At 54.8% G+C, this 16,387-nt stretch overlaps 1 protein-coding gene across 1 annotated transcript in view; it reads left to right on the forward strand.

Moving 5' to 3' along the window:
* Nucleotides 1–16,387, forward strand: part of LOC141917330 (uncharacterized) — a 79,578-nt gene that overhangs the window by 50,963 nt on the left and 12,228 nt on the right. The window contains exons 21-27 of the mRNA XM_074810437.1: nt 5,207–5,530; nt 5,735–6,127; nt 7,670–7,840; nt 8,033–8,425; nt 8,897–9,289; nt 10,064–10,642; nt 14,347–14,670. Coding sequence (XP_074666538.1) covers nt 5,207–5,530; nt 5,735–6,127; nt 7,670–7,840; nt 8,033–8,425; nt 8,897–9,289; nt 10,064–10,642; nt 14,347–14,670 — 2,577 coding nt within the window. The remainder of the gene's footprint in view (nt 1–5,206; nt 5,531–5,734; nt 6,128–7,669; nt 7,841–8,032; nt 8,426–8,896; nt 9,290–10,063; nt 10,643–14,346; nt 14,671–16,387) is intronic.

Below are 16,387 nucleotides of genomic sequence, written 5' to 3' on the forward strand. Positions count from 1 at the left end.
GGAAATAACAGTGATCAAACAATCTACAAAATTAAATTTATAAAATAATTACAATCAAAACTATTAATATAAAAAAAAATTAATGAAATTTTAAAACATCAATTGTTTTGGGGATATCCACATTGGATGGGACATCAAACATGTTGTGTGTGTTCAATACAGACATCAAACGTGTTAACCGATTCATCATTCTCCAGGTTATGACATACAATACTGCTGACAAAACCAAACTGATCAAAACCAATATCAAGAGAACCACGATGGGGTGACACAACTTGTTCAGGATGCCTGTAGCGGTAGGCGACCATCCGAAAAGTGTGTCCCACCATCTATGTTCTGCATCCTTTTGCACTCTTTCCAAAATTCGGTGTATTTCTTTCACATTGTACTGAATTTGGTCCCCTCCGGTTAGAGATACGCGCCATACATACTCTGTTTCGGATTCTTTGGGAAGGCGCCCATACTCTCTTTTCATCTTGGCCAATTCGGTGGGAGTATATGGTATCTCTTTGGTTGTAATATGTGGGTCGTTATCCTCATCATTTATATAAGCATATTCTGCTTTAATCAAAGGTCTAACTCGGGGGTTCTCCCTGAAGCGTTTCTTTGCTTCCTTTAGTTCCTTTTGAGGGTATATTTGACTTATTTGCCGAACACCTACCTCTTCCATCATCATTTCTATCTCACTCAGTGATTCAGCAGACTTTGAAAATTCTTCTCTTAGGGCATCTTTTAGACAGCGGTTTTCTTCCTCCTTTTCCTCTGTCTGCTGCTTGAACAAGCAAACTGCTTTCTCCTTTTCTACTAATTGATCTTCCAGGTTGGAGATTGTTTTCTGCAAAAGTTGTACCAAATTTTCAAGGGATTCTATGATTTGTTTTTCATGGCTACGCCGCTTAGAGCGGTCTTCAATTGCTGCGACCAGGCTGGCTCCAAGGACTGCACAGATTATCGCTTTGCCTTTACCTGACCGTAATCTAGCCTCATTATGTATGGAAATCACTCGGTCTGTTACACTCTGTAAATTTGCCCAATTGTCTCGAGCCCACTCTTCCCCGGGCGGGGAGGGTCGAGCTCCATACTTTGCCAAGAGTGCATAGAACGAGTCAAGATTTTTTACTAATGGAGGGTTTTGATAAACATCTTTTTCAGTCATTCTTATTACGAAGGGGCTGAACTCACTTCGGGGAGGAAAACTTAGTTACACCACAGACGCAACAGCTGCTGCGTCGCCCTTCTCTTCCCCGAGTGGCTGAAGGGACCAAGATCTACCACGGGGAGGTTAAACTTAGTTGCAGACTTTCTCAGTTTGTCCCTTTCACTTCCCCAGGTAGTCGACCTCATTTATTGAGGGCAGTTCCCCCTTTTGCACTAAGAGATCCTTGCACTTGATCCTGATAGACAGAGCCTTCAATTCGAGTTTGGGGTGCAATACACCGAGGCGTGTGTGGTGTGCGGGAATCTCAAATCACCCCCTTGCTTTCTGGACACCTCTCACCCTTTCGGGTGTAGGGCCAGGTGCGGCTGGAGCGAAAAGTTCTTCCCCTGTTACAGACCACACACAGCCTGCACCCCCCTGTCTCTCAGGATCCTGTCCGTGACGCCAGTTTAATGTCACGGTCCACTCGGTGGACTCGTGATGATTCGTTTGCTACGATCTCGAAAGTGCAAAATTAAGGTGACCAACACCAAAGGGGATAACAATAATCAAACAGTGAAACTTTATTGGGTTGCCTGTGAAGAGGCACGCGATAGTTAGAGATGGGTGAAAGAAAGGAGAAAAGTAAAGTTAAGTTTTAGAGAGAAGAGGGAGAGAGGTTATAGCTACCACCGCTGATCTCACGACGTCCTAATGGTCCCGGGTCCAGCTGATGCTGCGTCGTCGATCGTCGTGGTCCTTGGTGGGGAAGCTTCCAATTTTCGTTGTCCAGAAGTAATCTTTTATGCTTAGTAACACACCTTGCTCCACCTCTGCCTCAGGGGTCTCTGCCCTTCTCAGAATTAAATTATCATATCTCCACCCCTCTCGAGCAAGGCCATCGCGCGTGCGCGGGGGGGAGTGTCCGAGGTGTGGTCAGTCTCAGAGGCGGGTAACCTTCAACCAGGAGGTGTGTTTTGGTATTATAATGAAGCAAAGTTCATCTGAGGTTCATGATTTCTTCATCGGTGTTATGGCAACAGTCACGATCCATCTTTTTGACAATGGCTATGCAATTACCACTAACTGCTCTGGCTAGGCCCAGGTACCGAACAATAGCACAACACTCTTTGTACTGCACGGCTCAGGCACCAAAGAACAGCACTGCACTGCCTGCACCACACGGTTCAGTACTCAGGAGAACAGCACAGCACTGGCTGTGCCACACAGTTCTGCATTCAGGAGCCTTTGCACCACATTCCATTCCAGGGGTCGGCAGCTGCGCTCCAAACAGGCCGTTGTCGGGTACCTCACTGTCCATGTCCCTGATGACAATGTTGAGACAATGCTGATCTTCTGACCGACTCTTACACTCTGCTCGACCACCGGTATACGGAAGAAAGCATCTTTCAAATGCAGCCCTGTAAAACCAGTATTACTGTCCGGGACCGAGGCGAGGAGGGGATACGGATTCGGGACCACAGGGTGCACGTCTGGAGTTCTCACATTCACTCCCCTTCAACCCTGTACCAACCTGTGTTCAGGAGAGGGAGGTTTTCTCACCAGTAGCATTGGAGCATTGAACTCTGATTGACATTCCCTTCACTGTCCACCTTCCAAAAAGGGTTTATTATAGGCTCTAGTCCTTTCCGAGCTTCCAGGTGGCTGGCATTTTGTTTCTTCCTTACCAGCTGGGCTCCTGCTTTTAGCTCCATCTTTTCCAGAGTCACATTCTTGGCTCGTCCCGGTGTTCCTGATGGCCACACTATGGCTATTACCGCATTTAATAATTTGTCTGGAATAGTCTCTTCTTTTGCAGGATTCTTCCCAGTTAACCAGCATAGCTGGGCTCTCCGTGCGTTCTCTGGAGGAATATGGAACTGAGCAGAGTCTTCAGAGAAGGTTAATTGTGCATTTAACTTGCAACGTAACTCTCGACCGAGCAATGGCAAAGGCCATTCTGGCACAGAGAGGAATCTCTGAGTTAATTTCGTAATTTATTAAACTCGTTAATCGCCTCCTACTTTATTCCCATTTCTCAGGATGCCTCCTAGAGGAGAGCAGAGAGGTGTCTCCTGGGAAGTAGTAGCTCCCATTTTGGTACCCAAAAGGAGTTTCCTAATGCACCTTTTTGTACACCAAAAGATGAACTGGGCAAGGCTGTCAGCGTGGTCCCATCTGGGTCCCCAGAACTGTTGTCCCACAAGCGGGGTCGTTCACCCCCGGTGCCAGACGCCAACACACCCCCCGAGCAGAGGGATTGATTTATCCCGTGTGGGCGCAGAGCTGGGGGCTGGTGGTAATTCCCCCCGGCCAGCGCCCCGCCCCAAAGAACTTCCCTGGATTTCTACACTTCAGCCCACACGGAGACACCGGGACTGTAGTGACCGGGGACGGTTTCTTATCGCTTTGTCCCTCACTGGTTAACAACGCGCCTCGTCGTGATGTCAGCGTAGAGTGTCTTGTAATTCTTGTGGCCCAACTCAAAGGTGAGGGGGGACGCAGCTTCTTGGTCTTCAACTGAGTCGGCAGCCGCGGTCTATTCCCGTCCCCGGCTTAATTACGGCCGATTGTGTGTGTGTCCCCTCTTGCTGGTCCTGCTCCTCCTCCATCCCTCCCCCTCCTTCATCCTCACTCCTCCTGCTCCTCCTCCATCCCTCCCTCTCCTCCATCCCTCCTCCTTCTGCTCGTCCTTCATCCCTCCTCCTCATGGTCCTGCTCCTCCTCCTTCCCTCCCCCTCTTCCAGCCTTACTCCTCCCCGGCTCCTCCGCCTTCTTCACACTTGACCAGCGCCCACGCTTGGTCCCCACTTTCACAGCGCCCCCCGAAACTCCCCCCACCCCCCGAGAGGGCCAGCGATGGAGATGCACAGCCCTCCCCTTCCCTGCAGGGATTTCCCTGAGGGATGGAGAATCCACGTCCAGCCGCCCCCCATAACCCGCAGCACTCCTGGGGGGTCCCCCCCTTGCCGGTACCGCAGGCAGGGTACAGGCAGGGTACAGGCAGGTACCTGATGCCGCCTCTCGGGGTGCTCAGCACCCCCTGCCCGGGGCTCAGCACCCACCCGGCTGCACCCTGTTGTGCTGGTTTGTGTGTGGAGGGGTTGGGAGCGGGGGAGGGGGCTACAGGGGGGGCTCCTGGCAGAAGATGCTCAAAGCTGCCCGGGCACCAAGTCGGACCCGCCCCTGGCCAAGGCCGAGCCAATTAGCGACGGCGTCGTGGTCTGAGATAAGGGATTTAAACAGGGGAAGTTGGGAGGAGGAGGAGAAAGAGGAGGAGGGTGGGAGGGAAATACCTCTGCAAACAGCGAGGGTGAGGAAGGACGTCAGGAGGGGGGAGGTGCTCTGGAGCAGAGACTGCCCTGCACCCATGGAGACCCACGAGGGAGCAGATGCCCCCCCAGAGCCCCTGGGAGGGACCCACGTGGGAGGAAGATCGTGGAGGACTGTCTCTTGTGGGAGGGAGCCCACGCTGGAGCAGGGGAGGAGTGTGAGGAGTCCTCCCCCTGAGGAGGAAGGAGCAGCAGAGACAACGGGTGATGGACTGACCCCAACCCCCATCCCTGCCCCCTGCGGCGGTGGGGGGAGCAGGGAGAGAAATGGGGAGCAAAGCTGAGTCCGGGAAGAAGGGATGGTGGCGGGGGGGAGGTGTTTTGAAGATGTGGTTGTATTTCTCACTGTCCTGCTCTGTCGCATTGGTACATTGGTGGGGGTGGGGGTGTTCAAATTCGATTGCTGTTCTTTCTTCCTTCCCCGATGGAGTCTGTCTGTTGCTCAAGCCCTTAAGGGGGGAGTCATCCCTTCCCCTGTCCTTGTCTGGATCCCTCCTGGCCTTTGGTTTAATTTTTCTCCCAACCCCTGAAGGGAAAGGGGCAAGGGAGCGTCTGGTTGGGACTCAGGTGCCGTCGGGGCTCAAAGCACAAAACAGCGCTAACAGGTAAGGCCATGTGGGTTTTGAGAAGGAGGAGAAGGGAAGGGAGGGAGCTGAGCAGGCAGAGACATGGAGTAGGTGGCTGCTCTTCATGTCCCTCAAGAGGCACCAGCTGAGCCCCTTTGGTCTCCCCACAGGGGCTGGGACAGACAAGCAGAAGGAGGAGCAGTGCCAGCCCAGGGAAGAGCAGAGGGGGATGCTGCAAGGGCCTGAAGAGGAGCCCCAGAGCCCCACGGTGGACGTGGAGCACGATGGCCAACGGCAGCCAGATGATACGCAAGGGAGCCACAGACCAAGAAGACTCCGAAAATGCTCTTTCAAGGGGACGTATGGTGAAGACTCTCAAGAAGCCACAACCCAACCACAGAGGCCCTCCAGAAAGAAGGAGTTCAAGTGTGAGGACTGTGGGAAGGTCTTCGCCTGGAACTGGGCCCTGCGACGTCACCAACGGAGCAACACGGGTGAGAATCTCTTCAAGTGCCAGGATTGTGGGAAGCCCACCCGAAGTGGTTGGGGAGATTTTTGGGCATGTGAAATTGGGAATGAAGGGTGGGTGCTGGTCCAGGGTGAAGAAGGAGGAGGGATGGGGGAGGGATAGAGGAGGAAGAGGAGGAGGAAGAGGAAGGGTGGGTTACCAAGAGAACACCAAAAATGCTCTTTCAAAGGGATGTCTGCTGAAGACACTGAAGAAGGCGCAGCCCAACCACCAAGTAGCTCCAGAGAGAAGAAGTACGTGTGTGAGTATTGTGGGAAGGTCTTGGGCACGAGGATCAACCTGACATATCACCAATGGATCCACACGGGAGAGAAGCCCTTCAAGTGCCAGGATTGTGGGAAGCACTTCAGGAGAAGTGGGGACCTCCACTATCACAAGATGACACACACCAAGGAGAAGCCCTTTCCCTGCACCACGTGTGGGAAACGCTTCTCCAATAGCAAAACCCTGCTCAGACACCAACAAACTCACACAGGAGAGAGACCGTACCCCTGCTTGCACTGCGGGAAGAAATTCCGGCGACGTTCTCACCTCACGGGGCATCAAGAAGCCTTTCACAATGGTGAGTCCTTGGAGGGGCCTTAACCCCGTATGGCATCGTGCTCATCCATAAAATGGAGAGGAGGGATTTTGCAGGTGGGGGTTGTCCAGGTTTTGGTGAGGAACTGGCTGGCCATCTGTCCTGGTTCAGCTAGGATAGGGTTAAGTTTTCCCAGCAGTGGGGAGGCAGCTCTAGCCGGTTATTCAATACCACGCTGAGGTCAGGTCCGGGCGCCCAAGCGCGGGAAGAGCAGGGACGGCTTTTGTCCGGGTCGGTCCCCTCACTGCTGTATCCGTGCGGTATATCTCTTGTTCTGTTCATTGTTATCACTGTTGTTGTTATTGTTGTTGTTGTTGTTCGGTTTGTTGTTGTTACACTGTTGTATTAATTTTTCCTTATCTCAACCCCAGGGTTTGTATTTCACTCCCTGCCCCGTCCGGTCCGAGGTTGGGGGAGGAGAAGCGGCATCATGGTCTCAGGTCCCAGCAGGGCCTAAACCACCACACCCCCTTGCCGGTCCCGCAGGCAGGGTACAGGCAGGGTACCTGCTGCTGCCTCTCGGGGTGCTCAGCACCCCCTGCCCGGGGCTCAGCACCCACCCGGCTGCACCCTGTTGTGCTGGTTTGTGTGTGGAGGGGTTGGGAGCGGGGGAGGGGGCTACAGGGGGGGCTCCTGGCAGAAGATGCTCAAAGCTCCCCGGGCTCCAAGTCGTAGCGACGGCATCACTCTCTGAGATAAGGGATTTAAAAAGGAGAAGTTGGGAAGAGGAGGAGGAGGAGGGTGGGAGGGAAATACCTCTGCAAACAGCGAGGGTGAGGAAGGACGGCAGGAGGGGGGAGGTGCGACGGAGCAGAGACTGCCCTGCACCCATGGAGACCCACAGGGGAGCAGATGCCTCCCCAGAGCCCCTGGAAGGGACCCACGTGGGAGGAAGATCGTGGAGGACTGTCTCCCGTGGGAGGGAGCCCACGCCGGAGCAGGGGAGGAGTGTGAGGAGTCCTCCCCCTGAGGAGGAAGGAGCGGCAGAGACAACGGGTGATGGACTGACCCCAACCCCCATCCCTGGCCCCTGTGGCGGTGGGGGGAGGAGGGAGAGAAATGGGGAGCAAAGCTGAGTCCGGGAAGAAGGGATGGGGGGGGAAGGTGTTTTGAAGATGTGGTTGTATTTCTGACTGTCCTGCTCTGTCGCATTGGTACACTGGTGGGGGTGGGGGTGTTCAATTTCGATTGCTGTTCTTTCGTCCTTCCCCGATGGAGTCTGTCTGTTGCTCGAGCCTATAAAGGGGGAGTCATCCCTTCCCCTGTCCTTGTCTGGATTCTCCCTGGCCTTTGGTTTAATTTTGATCCCAATCCTTGGAGGGAAAGGGGCAAGGGAGCATCTGGGTGGGGCTCAGGTGCCCTCGGGGCTCAAAGCACAACATGGCGCTAACGGGCAAGACCATGAGGGGTGTGAGAAGGAGGAGAAGGGAAGGGAGGGAGCCGAGCAGGCAGAGACATGGAGTAGGTGGCTGCTCTTCATGTGCCTTAAGAGCCCCCAGCTGAGCCCCTTTAGTCTCCCCACAGGGGCTGGGACAGACAAGCAGAAGGAGGAGCAGTGCCAGCCCAGGGAAGACCCTCAAGAAGCCACAACCCAACCAGAGAGGACCTCCAGACAGAAGAAGTACAAGTGTGAGCACTGTGGGAAGGATTTCACCTGGGAGAACAGCCTGCGCCGTCACCGACGGACCCACACTGGTGAGAATCCCTTCAAGTACCAGGATTTTGGGAAGCCCAACTGGGGTGGGTGGGGAGCTTTTTGGGCATGTGAAATTGGGAATGAAGGGTGGGTGCTGTTCCAGGGTGAAGAAGGAGGAGGGATGGGGGAGGGATAGAGGAGGAAGAGGAAGGATGGGGTACCAAGAGAACACCAAAAATGCTCTTTCAAAGGGATGTCTGCTGAAGACACTGGAGAAGGCGCAGCGCAACCACCGAGTAGCTCCAGAGAGAAGAAGTACAAGTGTGAGTATTGTGGCAAGGCCTTGGCCTCGGTCACTAACCTGAGATCTCACCAATGGATCCACACGGGAGAGAAGCCCTTCAAGTGCCAGGATTGTGGGAAGAGCTTCAGGACAATTGGAAACCTCCAGCGTCACCAGAGGACACACACCACAGAGAAGCCCTTTCCCTGCACCACGTGTGGGAAACGCTTCTCTGAAAGCACAGACCTCATTAGACACCAACAAACTCACACAGGAGAGAGACCATACACCTGCTGGCACTGTGGGAAGAATTTCCAGCAACGTTCTCACCTCAGAGAGCATCAAGAAACCCTTCACAATGGTGAGTCCTCGGAGGGGCCTTAACCCCGTATGGCATCGTGCTCATCCATAAAATGGAGAGGAGGGGGTTTGTGGGTGGGGTTTTCCAGGTTTCAGTGAGGAACTGGCTGGGCATCCATCTCCCCCTGGGCAGGGGTGAGTGATGGCCTCCTCCAGTCTCCTCCTGACAAACTATTTTTTACCTCCACCCATGGGTTCTCTCACTTTTTCTCTTTTTCCCCCTTCCCGGGATCACCCCCAGCGGGTGGGAGCAGCCAAAAGCCCAACCCTGCCCCATCTCGACCTGCCCCATATCCATCCCCAGCCCTCACAGGGGTGTGGTGTGATATTTGGTCATGTGAAATTGGGAATGAAGGGTGGGTGCTGTTCCAGGGTGAAGAAGGAGGAGGGATGGGGGAGGGATAGAGGAGGAGGAGGAAGAGGAAGAGGAAGGATGGGGTACCAAGAGAACACCAGAAATGCTCTTTCAAAGGGATGTCTGCTGAAGACACTGAAGAAGGCGCAGCCCAACCACCGAGTAGCTCCAGAGAGAAGAAATACGTGTGTGAGTATTGTGGGAAGGTCTTGGCCTCGACGAGCAGCCTGACATATCACCGATGGACCCACACAGGAGAGAAGCCCTTCAAGTGCCAGGATTGTGGGAAGAGCTTCAGGAAAAATGGGAACCTCCTGAGTCACCAGAGGACACACACCAAGGAGAAGCCCTTTCCCTGCACCACGTGTGGGAGAAGATTCTCCCATAGCTCAACCCTCATTAGACACAAACAAACTCACACAAGAGAGAGCCTGTACCCCTGCTCGCACTGCGGGAAGAAATTCCTGCAACGTTTTCAACTCAGAGAGCATCAAGAAACACTTCACAATGGTGAGTCCTCGGAGGGGCCTTAACCCCGTATGGCATCGTGCTCATCCATAAAATGGAGAGGAGGGGGTTTGCGGGTGGGGGTTGGCCAGGTTTCAGTGAGGAACTGGCTGGGCATCCATCTGCCCCTGGGCAGGGGTGAGTGATGGCCTCCTCCAGTCTCCTCCTGACAAACTATTTTTTACCTCCACCCACGGGTTCTCTCGCTTTTTCTCTTTTTTCCCCCTCCCGGGTTCACCCCCAGTGGGTGGGAGCAGCCAAGAGCCCGACTCTGCCCCATCCCGACCTGCCCCATCTCCATCCCCGGTACTCGCGGGTGGAGTTTTTGGTGGGTGAAAATGGGGACCAAGGATGGATGGTGGTGTGGAGTGGGGGAGGCGTGGTGGAGTAGGGTTCAGAATGGAGGAGCGGGAGGGATGGAAGTGGAGCCGAAGAACGAAGAGTGGACACACACACACACACAAACACACACACACACACACACACACACACACATGTGCATACACACCCCCACACCCACCATGAGCACCTGTGCACTTACATCCCCCATTTCTACACGCGCTTGTGCACACCCACACACAAACACAACCCTCACACCTTCAAGTCCACACCCAGCACACACACACACACAGCCCCTGTGACATTACGCACTCACCGATGCTAGAGGGGCTCCAGCCGCTGGCAGCACCGTACTGGGTGGTACTGGTCTTGGTGGGAGCTGCTGGAGTAGGTGGCTGCTCTTCATGTGCCTTAAGAGCTCCTTTGGTCTCCCCACAGGGGCTGGGACAGACAAGCAGAAGGAGGAGCAGTGCCAGCCCAGGGAAGAGCAGAGGGGGATGCTGCAAGGGCCCGAAGAGGAGCCCCAGAGCCCCACGGTGGACGTGGAGCACGATGGCCAACAGCAGCCAGATGATACAGAAGGGAGCCACAGACCAAGAAGACCCCGAAAATGCTCTTTCAAAGGGACCTACGCTGAAGACTCTCAGGAAGCCTCAACTGATCCATGGAGTAGCTCCAGGGAGAAGAAGCACAAGTGTGAGCACTGTGAGAAGGTCTTCATGTACAGGAGCAAACTGACCTATCACCTACGGACCCACACAGGAGAGAAGCCCTACAAGTGCTGGGATTGTGGGAGGGGCTTTTCACTGAGACAACACCTCCTGAGTCACCAGAGGACACACACCAAGGAGAAGCACTTTGTCTACACCACGAGTGGGAAAAGTTTCTCCCTTACCTCAGACCTAATGAAGCACAAACGCACCCACGATACAGAGAGACCATACCCATGCTCACACTGCGGGAAGAGCTTCCAGCAGAGCTATCACCTCAGGAGGCATCAGCAAGCCCTTCACAATGGTGAGGCCTTGGGGGGTTTAGCGTGAGATGTCGCAGTCCCTGGGGGAGCTGTGGGTGGGGATGGCTTAGTGCAATGGATTTCTCTTTCTCCTGCAGGCACCGAGCACCCAGCTGGAGCCAGGACAAGCACCCCCGGTGCTGGAGGAGAAGTTGGAGAGCAAGGAGGAGCAGACACCAATGGGACAAGGGGATGGCGTGAAGAACACCCATGCAGCCACGAGCAAGCTGATGGCCCGTGCCAAGCGGGGGACCTCTAAATGCCCTGAGTGTGGGAAGATCTTCCGCTGGAGTAACAGCATGAGACGTCACCAAAGAAATCACACGGGACAACGACCCTACAAGTGCCCAGATTGCGGGAAGACCTTCAAGGACTTCTCCAGCCTCATCTCCCTCCACAGGGTCCATAAGGGAGAGAGACCGTACAAGTGCCTGGAGTGTGGGGAGTGCTTCAGCCACAGCTCGAGCCTTTCCACGCATCGGAGGACCCACACTGGAGAGAAACCTTCTTCCTGCTCTGACTGTGGGGAATCCTTTGCTCAGAAGCAAACACTCATCTTGCACCAGCGGATCCACCCCGGGGAGATGCCCAACCGCTGCCAGCAATGCCAGAAAAACTGAGGAAACTGCGTGTGGCCTCTAAACCCTCCTCAGAGCGATCAGATCAATTAGTAAATTGTCCACAGATTGCAACAATATTATGGTTTTGTACTCTCTGCGCCACTGTTCTCATTCTGGTACCAAAGAGCGTGGGGCTGGTTTTGAATCCGTGGGGAGGGGCCGTCCAAGAGAGCTGCATCTTCTGCCCGGTGGTCGGGTTTTCCCAGTCCAAAGCAGAAACAGTCTGGCTCTGCTCGACCACCGGTATACGGAAGAAAGCATCTTTCAAATGCAGCCCTGTAAAATCAATATTACTGTCCGGGACCGAGGCGAGGAGGGGATACGGATTCGGGACCACAGGGTGCACGTCTGGAGTTCTCACATTCACTCCCCTTCAACCCTGTACCAACCTGTGTTCAGGAGAGGGAGGTTTTCTCACCAGTAGCATTGGAGCATTGAACTCTGATTGACATTCCCTTCACTGTCCACCTTCCAAAAAGGGTTTATTATAGGGTCTAGTCCTTTCCGAGCTTCCAGGTCGCTGGCATTGTGTTTCTTCCTTACCAGCTGGGCTCCTGCTTTTAGCTCCATCTTTTCCAGAGTCACAGTCTTCTTCCTGGGATTTCTTTTTTTCGTCCCTTTGTTTTAAATTCACCAGATTCCCTTTTGGGACCAACATCTGCACGTCCTCAGCCTCCCCACCACCCTTAACACAGTCTTTTTACCTTTCAAGTTTCACAACTTTTAGAACATCCCTTTTTCTTTAGAAACATTAACACTTTCTGCTCATACATACCTTCCAGCAGCCTCAGATATCAAGCAGTTACATTTCTGACAAGTTTTGTGATCACGTATTAAACAAAAGACAAATCAACAGGGGCAGCTACATCCCATTTGTCACTTGTGTGACAAATCAACAGTAATTGCAACACAGTTTTATATTTTGAAGTTCCATTTTCAGGCCATTTTTCCCCATCCTCCAGTTGATATCGTGGCTGCCACTGATTACAACACCGCTGTAACTTACATTTAGTCATGGGAATCGCCTCCTACTTTATTCCCATTTCTCAGGATGCCTCCTAGAGGAGAGCAGAGAGGTGTCTCCTGGGAAGTAGTAGCTCCCATTTTGGTACCCAAAAGGAGTTTCCTAATGCACCTTTTTGTACACCAAAAGATGAACTGGGCAAGGCTGTCAGCGTGGTCCCATCTGGGTCCCCAGAACTGTTGTCCCACAAGCGGGGTCGTTCACCCCCGGTGCCAGACGCCAACACACCCCCCGAGCAGAGGGATTGATTTATCCCGTGTGGGCGCAGAGCTGGGGGCTGGTGGTAATTCCCCCCGGCCAGTGCCCCGCCCCAAAGAACTTCCCTGGATTTCTACACTTCAGACCACACGGAGACACCGGGACTGTAGTGACCGGGGCCGGTTTCTTATCGCTTTGTCCCTCACTGGTTAACAACGCGCCTCGTCGCGATGTCAGTGTAGAGTGTCTTGTAATTCTTGTGGCCCAACTCAAAGGTGAGGGGGGACGCGGCTTCTTGGTCTTCAACTGAGTCGGCAGTCGCGGTCTATTCCCCTCCCCGGCTTAGTTACGGCCGATTGTGTGTGTGTCCCCTCTTGCTGGTCCTGCTCCTCCTCCATCCCTCCCCCTCCTTCATCCTCACTCCTCCTGCTCCTCCTCCATCCCTCCCTCTCCTCCATCCCTCCCTGTCCTCCATCCCTCCTCCTTCTGCTCGTCCTTCATCCCTCCTCCTCATGGTCCTGCTCCTCCTCCTTCCCTCCACCTCTTCCAGCCTTACTCCTCCCCCATCCCTCCGCCTTCTTCACACTTGACCAGCGCCCACGCTTGGTCCCCACTTTCACACCGCCCCCCGAAACTCCCCCCACCCCCCGAGGGGGCCAGCGATGGAGATGCACAGCCCCCCCTTCCCTTGAGGGATTTCCCTGAGGGATGGAGAATCCACGTTGAGCCGCCCCCCATAACCCGCAGCACTCCTGGGTGTCCCCCCCTTGCCGGTCCCGCAGGCAGGGTACAGGCAGGGTACAGGCAGGTACCTGATGCCGCCTCTCGGGGTGCTCAGCACCCCCTGCCCGGGGCTCAGCACCCACCCGGCTGCACCCTGTTGTGCTGGTTTGTGTGTGGAGGGGTTGGGAGCGGGGGAGGGGGCTACAGGGGGGCTCCTGGGAGAAGATGCTCAAAGCTGCCCGGGCTCCAAGTCGGACCCGCCCCTGGCCAAGGCCGAGCCAATTAGCGACGGCGTCGCGCTCTGAGATAAGGGATTTAAACAGGGGAAGTTGGGAGGAGGAGGAGATAGAGGAGGAGGGTGGGAGGGAAATACCTCTGCAAACAGAGAGGGTGAGGAAGGACGGCAGGAGGGGGGAGGTGCTCTGGAGCAGAGACTGCCCTGCACTCGTGGAGAGCCACGGGGGAGCAAATGCCCCCCCAGAGCCCCTGGGAGGGACCCACGTGGGAGGAAGATCGTGGAGGACTGTCTCTTGTGGGAGGGAGCCCACGCTGGAGCAGGGGAGGAGTGTGAGGAGTCCTCCCCCTGAGGAGGAAGGAGCAGCAGAGACAACGGGTGATGGACTGACCCCAACCCCCATCCCTGCCCCCTGCACCGGTGGGGGGAGGAGGGAGAGAAATGGGGAGCAAAGCTGAGTCCGGGAAGAAGGGATGGGGGGGGAAGGTGTTTTGAAGCTGTGGTTGTATTTCTCACTGTCCTGCTCTGTCGCATTGGTACATTGGTGGGGGTGGGGGTGTTCAAATTCAATTGCTGTTCTTTCTTCCTTCCCCGATGGAGTCTGTCTGTTGCTCAAGCCCTTAAGGGGGGAGTCGTCCCTTCCCCTGTCCTTGTCTGGATCCCTCCTGGCCTTTGGTTTAATTTTTCTCCCAATCCCTGAAGGGAAAGGGGCAAGGGAGCGTCTGGTTGGGACTCAGGTGCCGTCGGGGCTCAAAGCACAAAACAGCGCTAACAGGTAAGGCCATGTGGGTTTTGAGAAGGAGGAGAAGGGAAGGGAGGGAGCTGAGCAGGCAGAGACATGGAGTAGGTGGCTGCTCTTCATGTCCCTCAGGAGGCACCAGCTAAGCCCCTTTGGTCTCCCCACAGGGGCTGGGACAGACAAGCAGAAGGAGGAGCAGTGCCAGCCCAGGGAAGAGCAGAGGGGGATGCTGCAAGGGCCTGAAGACGAGCCCCAGAGCCCCACGGTGGACGTGGAGCACGATGGCCAAGAGCAGCCAGATGATACACAAGGGAGCCTCAGACCAAGAAGACCCCGAAAATGCTCTTTCAAAGGGACGTATGGTGAAGACTCTCAAGAAGCCACAACCCAACCACAGAGGCCCTCCAGAAAGAAGGAGTTCAAGTGTGAGGACTGTGGGAAGGTCTTCGCCTGGAACTGGGCCCTGCGACGTCACCAACGGAGCAACACGGGTGAGAATCTCTTCAAGTGCCAGGATTGTGGGAAGCCCACCTGGGGGGATGGGGAGATTTTTGGTCATGTGAAATTGGGAATGAAGGGTGGGTGCTGGTCCAAGGTGAAGAAGGAGGAGGGATGGGGGAGGGATAGAGGAGGAGGAGGAAGAGGAAGAGGAAGGATGGGGTACCAAGAGAACACCAAAAATGCTCTTTCAAAGGGAGGTCTGCTGAAGACACTGAAGAAGGCGCCACCCAACTATCGACTAGCTCCAGAGAGAAGAAGTACGTGTGTGAGTATTGTGGGAAGGTCTTTGGCTGGAGGACCAGCCTGAGATATCACCGATTGACCCACACGGGAGAGAAGCCCTTCAAGTGCCAGGATTGTGGGAAGAACTTCAGGAAAAATGCGTACCTCCTGCGTCACCAGAGGACACACACCAAGGAGAAGCCCTTTCACTGCACCACGTGTGGGAGATGCTTCTCTGATACATCAAACCTCATTAGACACGAACTAACTCACACAGGAGAGAGACCGTACCCCTGCTCGCTCTGCGGGAAGAAATTCCCACAACGTTCTCGCCTCAGAGAGCATGAAAAAGCCCTTCACAATGGTGAGTCCTCAGAGCGGCCTTAACCCCGTATAGCATCGTGCTCATCCATAAAATGGAGAGGAGGGGGTTTGCAGGTGAGGGTTGGCCAGGTTTTGGTGAGGAACTGGCTGGGCATCCATCTCCCCCTGGGCATGGGTGAGTGATGGCCTCATTCAGTCTCCCCCTGACAAACTATTTTTTACCTCCATCCACAGTTTCTCTCACTTTTTCTCTTCTTCCCCCTTCCTGTGATCACCCCCAGCAGGTATGTCCTGGTTCAACTAGAATTGGGTTAAGTCTCCCCAGCAGTGGGGAGGCAGCTCTAGCCGGGTTATTCAATACCACGCTGAGGTCAGGTCCAGGCGCCCAAGCGCGGGAAGAGCAGGGACGGCTTTTGTCCGGGTCGGTCCCCTCACTGCTGTATCCGTGCGGTATATCTCTTGTTCTGTTCATTGTTATCACTGTTATTGTTATTGTTGTTGTTGTTGTTCGGTTTGTTGTTGTAACACTGTTGTATTAATTTTTCCTTATCTCAACCCCAGGGTTTGTATTTCACTCCCTGCCCTGTCTGGTCCGAGGTTGGGGGAGGAGAAGCGGCATCATGGTCTCGGGTCCCAGCAGGGCCTAAACCACCACACCCCCTTGCCAGTCCCGCAGGCAGGGTATAGGCAGGGTACAGGCAGGTACCTTCTGCTGCCTCTCGGGGTGCTCAGCACCCCCTGCCCGGGGCTCAGCACCCACCCGGCTGCACCCTGTTGTGCTGGTTTGTGTGTGGAGGGGTTGGGAGCAGGGGAGGGGGCTACAGGGGGGGCTCCTGGGAGAAGATGCTCAAAGCTCCCCCAGCTCCAAGTTGGACCCATCCCTGGCCAAGGCCGAGCCAATTAGCAATGGTGTTGTGGTCTGAGATAAGGGATTTAAAAAAGAGAAGTTGGGAGGAGGAGGAGAAAGAGGAGGAGGGTGGGAGGGAAATACCTCTGCAAATAGCGAGGGTGAGGAAGTACGTCAGGAGGGGGGTGGTGCTCTGGAGCAGAGACTGCCCTGCACCCGTGGAGAACCACGGAGGAGCACATGCCCCCCCAGAGCCCCTGGGAGGGACCCACGTGAGAGGAAGATCGTGGAGGACTGTCTCCCGTGGGAGGGAG

Source organism: Strix aluco, chromosome 37 (genome assembly GCF_031877795.1).
Source record: "Strix aluco isolate bStrAlu1 chromosome 37, bStrAlu1.hap1, whole genome shotgun sequence".
NCBI lineage: Eukaryota > Metazoa > Chordata > Aves > Strigiformes > Strigidae > Strix > Strix aluco.